The sequence below is a fragment of the Ruditapes philippinarum genome, unplaced genomic scaffold (genome assembly GCF_026571515.1).
Source record: "Ruditapes philippinarum isolate M1 unplaced genomic scaffold, ASM2657151v2 ctg4263_1_1_1_1, whole genome shotgun sequence".
Taxonomy (NCBI): domain Eukaryota; kingdom Metazoa; phylum Mollusca; class Bivalvia; order Venerida; family Veneridae; genus Ruditapes; species Ruditapes philippinarum.
This window is the reverse complement of record NW_026854123.1, coordinates 336,422-343,478: the sequence shown is the minus strand read 5'-3', so window position 1 is coordinate 343,478 and position 7,057 is coordinate 336,422. Positions and strand designations below refer to the sequence as shown.

General features: G+C 34.2%; 1 protein-coding gene across 1 annotated transcript; it reads right to left on the bottom strand.

The window, feature by feature from the left end:
- Positions 1–14: 14 nt before the first annotated feature.
- On the bottom strand, positions 15–4,506 carry LOC132739012 (putative nuclease HARBI1; the record flags this gene model as incomplete). The annotated part of the gene is made up of 6 exons (XM_060726650.1): positions 4,172–4,506; positions 2,802–2,941; positions 1,110–1,186; positions 785–902; positions 380–452; positions 15–158 (listed from the first exon to the last, which is right to left on the bottom strand). Coding segments are annotated over exons 1-6 (561 nt in total), but the record flags the coding sequence as incomplete, so codon positions are not given.
- Between the last annotated feature and the right edge of the window lie 2,551 nt (positions 4,507–7,057).

The following is a 7,057-nucleotide window of genomic DNA, read 5'->3' as shown; positions in this document are numbered from 1 at the left end:
CAAGGCTTTTTTACCACCATTCTGCCTCTGCTATGGTGTTTATTGAAGGCTTCCTCTTGTGGTGTTGTCGGATTCACCTTTGGGGTCAAGAGGTACCTCCTTAGAGGGTAACCACTCTCCCCCAATAACAACCCATTATTACTTTGTTCTAAATGTGTCTGAAAAATGATAGGTTATCATAAAGCAGTTGTTTTCAGATGACATATAGTTTTCTTTAGAAAATTCACAAAAGCTAGATAAAATCAGAAAGAAAAAATATTTTTGTCCTTAATCATTTAGTATGATGTTAGCACAAGCATTTACTAATATAATTAGAAGTCCATTAAGGGTAATGCAGCTTTAATTCATGTCATGAGAAATTGATTGTGAAAAATTTCACCTTTAACCCACAAGCATTGAAAATGGCCGCATCATGCTGTGAACCAGGCCACCTTGAAACAACATCTGTGAATCTACAAGAAGTATATTTATTTGATAAGTAAATCTACATACATCAATTTGATACATTAATCTACAGGAAATATATTGATTTAATAAATTTATCTGAAGTTGTACTTTTTTTTTATAAATTGCCAGTAGTATGCTTCCCTTTTTTCTCCTTAGCATTTTAATGTTATAAAAGTGTATGTTAAGTTCATATTCATTATATTGATTTAAACAGTTGTCAAATGAAAATAAGTTCCTCCTGGGACACTTCTTGGATTAAGAAACTAAATTAGATTCTATTTTATAATTTTTTTGTAATTTAACACAGGACTTGAATGTTTGACATAAAATAGTGTACCTCATTTCAGCATCGACTACTGCCTGAACATTAAGAGCATGGAACCCTTTTCTGCAGACATAAGCTGCCTCATCCTGTGATGGACCCTGAATAGGGATGAGGGTTCCATCTACTGCTCCTACAAAAAAAGAAGCTGAATTGATATTTCTTAGTAAGGATTGTATACAAAAAGTGCCACTTGTGTCTGTAGAAATGATATCAAATGATTTTAAACATAAAACAATGTAACAAGCATTTCCAAAAGCATAATTATTATATTTTAAAACATTGCTTTTAATATATATGTATATATGAAACTAATGTTCAGTAATTAATGATCAATTACCGATTACGTTTGGGATTCTACATTCCTCATAGAATTTCCTCTTCAAATGATGTAATCTTGACCTCTCAGTTGGAAATCTGAAATAAAAGTATAAGTGGTATTTAATTATAGACGTTAAATGAAAAGAGTATATGTACTGATTAAAGAAGTGGTAGGAATAGGGTTTTCCTTTGCTATATGAAACCCCATAAAATATCATATTGCTACCATTATTATCTAATATATAAAACATTATGAACAAGTTAGAGCCATAAGACAGTGAATGCCAACTATTCTTAAAACAAAAAGAGCTGGCATAATGCATTTTTTTTTCAAAGTTCAGAAAGGGCCCTGATTATATCAGACAAAACCCATGTAAGTACACCGGTAAATTATGCACCACATGTTAAATGTATGTGACACACATGTTTTACATATGGTAAAAACATATGGTTTCTTCCAGAAAAGTGCTCCATATGTTTTACATATGATGCAAACACATGTTTTTCATATGGATACACATGAATAACACGTTTTTCATATGGTGGGCCAAGAAAAGGTCACTGTTTGTTACATGTATGATATAGACTTATGTTTTTCACAAAAAATTATCATTTTCATTACAAATGGTAAATTATGTTCCAGAGTTTGGTTTGCTGGAATTCGATAATTCATACAAGTGTTAAGTGTTCAGTACCACGTGTAAGTAAAACTATATATATATATGTATATAATTATGCTTATAAAACAATTTTCAAACATTGATGAATATGTAAAGTATGTACTTCAAATATTTGTCCATACAATATGTAATAATCAAAATATATGCATTTCATTTCTTATTGAAAAATTTGACTCAGACTTAGTAGAAAATAATCTTTTTATCACCTCCCTTTATATACATGAAATATTTTTTTTAAATACTTACAAAATTGATAAATCTTAATTTGAGCATCATTTTTATGATATGATGGTAACTCCCTATGGGTCACCACATTTTGGCTTCTTTCACTAAATAAACACTAAAATATACAAAGGGAGAAAAAAATCATGAATAAAAATGAATGGCACACTATTCTTCCCAGAACCATAAGTTGCACATAGATGCATGAACAAAGGATCTTTTCAGAATTTATGTACAATCATTTAGAATCTAATAGGGACTGTAAAAAGTGTAAAGTTTGCAGAATATATAATACATAGATTTATCATATGAAAAACACACGAAAGTTCACATATATTTTACATAATTATGAAAACTTATTCATATAAAAACATGTGATAACCATGAGTTCAACATATGCTTGTTGACACATGCTTTTCATATGGTCCTGTTTACATATGTTAATCTTTCATATGAAAAACACATGTTTTTAAACACATGTTTTTCAAAACACATGAAACACATATGTTTTACATATGGGGTACCAAACATACAGCAAACATGTGGTGCATATTTACCTGTGATATACAGGGTTGCCTTAGTTTTTTTCAAATAATATATCTAGTAAAAATAGATAAAATTTTGCACAGATTTGTATTGAGCAATAGACTACTGTGTATGAATGTAATCACGAGAATATCAATGAATGCTAATTGACGAAGTGTCTCAGAAATTAAATTGAATTAGATTCAATATAACCCCGTCCTATTATAGAATTTATTATAAGTAAGTAAAATTACTTGTATATGTGTACAGCTCCACATACTCACCTAATATTCTTTAATCGAAGGTTTACACTTCGTATGAATTGGTGAATGTAAATGGCAGCTCTGGCTTTAGACACCCCGTGGAGGTCTCCAACTTCTGATATGAAATCGCCTTTTGCGAGGTATCGAAGTCCAATAAGAACCTGCAATGAAAGAAAGTCGAATTGCTTTATTGATGTGCTTGAAATAAAATTACTTTGATAAAAATATATCTAGATCTTATATGATTTTTACGGTGGCACAAATGTGACATGTGTGTGTTTTTATTTATCTCGTGGCCACGAGATACTATGTCGTGGCCACGAGTTATTAAGTCGTGGCCACGAGATAGCTAAGTCGTGGCCACGAGATACTATGTCGTGGCCACGAGTTACTAAGTCGTGGCCACGAGATACTATGTCGTGGCCACGAGATAGCTAAGTCGTGGCCACGTGATAAATAACCAATTGATCAGATTATACCATTTATGTTACTTTCCCCAATTAACTAGACATGTGCTGTAGTACAAGGATACCCCTACTTCACCAGCCTGTAAAAGTGCAATTTATACAACTTATTGACTTGTCGCTAATTTTACACTTAACGTCACTGTGACTTAGTAACTCATGGCCACGACATAGTATCTCGTGGCCACGACATAGTATCTTGTGGCCACGAGATAAATAAAAACACACACATGTAAAGAAAAAAAAGAAAACTAACAAGTGTTGGCTTTTATTATACATACCTAAAATATGACATTTCTATTCAATGGGCTGTGAAACTCAGAACTTATTAGCTATCATGTAAAGTAATTATTCTTACCTGCTAGTGCTATACTTATGATAAGCTTTAATAATAGACGACATGGACGAGTGCTATGTCATAAATTATTAATCCTTTATCGTTTATTACTGATTTCTCGTAACTTCAGCAACTGTTGATATTGCCAGCCATTAAATGTAAAATGAACAGTGTTTACATTTCATAACAAAACACGTTTGCCCATTTTTACAGGTAATGAAACCGGTTTAAATAATCCTCTTATCATCCTCTGACTACAGTAAGGCTATGCACTCCTTGTTTACGGATCCTAATATCTACAAATTCAGCCAAATTTCTCGAAATTCCTCTCCTCTGACGTATTAAGAATTATTGAATTTGTTAATAACATCACTTTTCCTTTCTTTTACAACGGCATTGTTATCATAGCTCTAATCAAAGCCGTGTTACTGTGGATCTAAGTCTAATTTTTTTGTATGTACACATAACACAGCGCCATGTTTACCCATAATGCTTGGGCTAAAAATAAATCAAGGTTAAGGTCAAACTGCTTAGTAACGAATGTAAACACAATGCAGAGAGTAAATACAGTGAAACTTCGATACATCTACCTTCGTCATGCTGCAAATAGACTGCTATCGACCCGTTTTAGAGGAAAGATCAGCCCGACAGAGCTCCTCCAACTCTTTAATTGCTGCTTTATTCAGTCTGTATCGGGAAATGACTTCTCGATCGGTTAAATAATCAATATTAACCGTTCGTTGCCGAAAACAGCGTGATTTTCGTCGGCGGCGCTCGTTTACAAGTAGTAAGGCGGCCATTTTGTTTGATCTGCGACTGCTTCTCAGCGATCGCAGAGAAAATGCATGATCTTAGGATAATCGTACGATTATGAAAGTCTGCGACGTTTGATAAGACACCGCCAAAATCGTACGATCGACGTACGACAATCGTATAATAAAAACGGTCGTACGACCGTTGATAAGACGGGCCCCGGGTGTGTTAGTGGAAGGTGCGAGAGAAAGTAAAAACCTGAAAATGAACATGATCAGGATAGTGAGAGACATTGAAAACTTCTAGTCATTGTTAAAATATTTTTATTAGTAAGGGTGAAAGAAAGTTTTTAAAGTAAAAACACAACAAGTCAACTAATACTGTATCTTAACCACTGCCTGTTTGTATTGATCTAGATCAGGCAGGGTGACAATGTTCCTTGGGAGCTGGTTCCAAAGTGTGATACAGTGGGGGAAGAAGGAAGGAGAACTTATGGTAGTCTGATGTAACCTGCATTTTCCTAAGGGAGAGGGGATGCATATGTCTAGTAAGCCTAGATGGAGTTTTAATGTAGGTAGGAAGGCTAATGGCTACAAGATTATGGTAATTTTAAAAAAAACATTATAAGTCTAAAGTCTAGTCTGCGATGCTCGAGAGAACGCCAGCCAAGATCTTTCTGCATGGTTGTAACTGATGACAAAGGGGAGTAATCCTGTTTTACCCAGCGTATCGCTCGTCTTTGGACCATCTCTATGTTTGATTGTGTGTTGGGGCTCCAAACAGTTGATGCATATTCTAGCTGGGGTCTTACTAGGGATTTATAAGATAGTTGTTTTACTTTTTCATTTTTTGTATTGATATTTCGTTTTATGAATCCCAGATAAAAAAAAAAAAAAAAAAAAAAAAAAAAAAAAAAAAAAAAAAAAACGTCACGTTCGGTTTAGCGTATAGTTAAACGGACGTTGCGTCATTTGTCATTTTATAAATGTCATTTTTTTCTGAAGAAGACAAAACGTCGAAAGCTTAAGAAAAGCGTTTGTTTGTTTTTGAACTGATTATATATTTGCATTTGATGTAATTCTTGAGATATGTGTGTTGTAGTTTAGGTCTGTGGACAAGTCAAGGCCAAGATATTTTGAGCTAGGAACTGATGTTAAAGCTTGGCCATGAAGGAAGTACTTGTTGTTGATGACTTTTTTGATTTTAGTGGTGTGAAGGACTTGACATTTTGAGGGGTTGAATTCCATGTCCCACTCCCTTTCCAAGATTTGCATGTTATTGAGATCCTCCTGAAGGGATTGTGAGTCTGAGGACGAGTTTATAGTAATGTAAACCACAGTGTCATCAGCAAAGAGGCGAATTTGAGACTTGGAGACAGAAGATGGAAGTTCATTAATGTAGATCAGAAAGCAGAGTGGGCCATGAACGGGGCATTGGGGACGCCAGAGTTGTAGAGTGTTCATCTTCCAGTACAACAGTTTGGCTCCGACCTATCAAGAAGGAACGTGTCCAATTGAGAATTTGTGTGGAGACACCGTTTTCTTGAAGGGTAAGGAGAAGTTTACGATGATTTACTTTATCAAAGGCTTTGCTAAAGTCAAGGAGAATAAGATCTGTTTGTTTCCCTGCTGAGATGTTGTTGACAAGGGAGTCTGTTAGTTCAATAAGCTGTGTTTCACATGAGCGTTTCTCCCTAAAGCCATGTTGAAGGTCGAAGAGAATGTTGTGATTACTGAAGTGTGAAGAGAGATGTGAGGCGACAATGTGTTCGAGCGTTTTGCAAAGGATACATGTTAATGAAATCGGTCGATAATTGGCTGAATCTGTACTGTCACCTTTTTTATAAATAGGGCAAACATAGGCTTTGGTCCAGTCAGAAGGAATTGTACCAGAGGATAAAGATTTTTGAAATAGAATTGTGATGATATCTGTGATTTCATTTCTCAGTTCTTTGAGGACAACCGACCGAACAAGGTCTGGGCCTGCAGCTTTATCTATCTTTAGGTTGGCAAGAAGTTTCAGCACCCCATTTTTGCTGACAGATATGTCATCCATTTGAGGGTATTTACAGTATTTTTTGGGGTCAAGTTAATAAAGTTTTTGCATGTTTTGTCGCGGTTGTTTGTTTTAAGATAGCCTGTTGTTTGGTCTTTGAGAGTTGTTACATTTTGGGAATCTTGTTTGGAGTTTTTTAAGTGAGAGTACAGTTTTTAGTGGAAAATTTAGTTTGGGTGTCTGTGGGATCATTGTCATCAAGTTCTAATATGTAAGATGTTTTGATTTGAGTTTTGATGAGTGCTTTCAATGTTTTGAATTTTTGTCTAAGTTCATGATTTGATTTTTTTTTTTAGTTTTTGGTATAGATGGTCTCTTTTTGTCATGAGTTTTTTAATTGCCTTTGTTATCCAGGGTAGGGATTTTTTTAACCTATTCTTTTTATTGGAACAAATTTAGCAATTCCAGTTTCAATTGTTGATTTAAATTTAGTCTATAGTTCTTCAACTGAAAGTGTATCATTTTTATGTATGATTTCTTGGCTAAATATCTGCATATGATTTTTAAATTCAGGCCAGTTAGCTTTTTTGTAGATTGGGCAGTTTCTTGGTTTTTGTTTGATTATAATTGGTCTTGCGTGTACAGTTGTTGTGATGATGTCATGATCTGATATTCCTGGGATTATTTCTGTTTTGTTGACAAGAGTGTGGTTTGAAATTAAAAAGAGA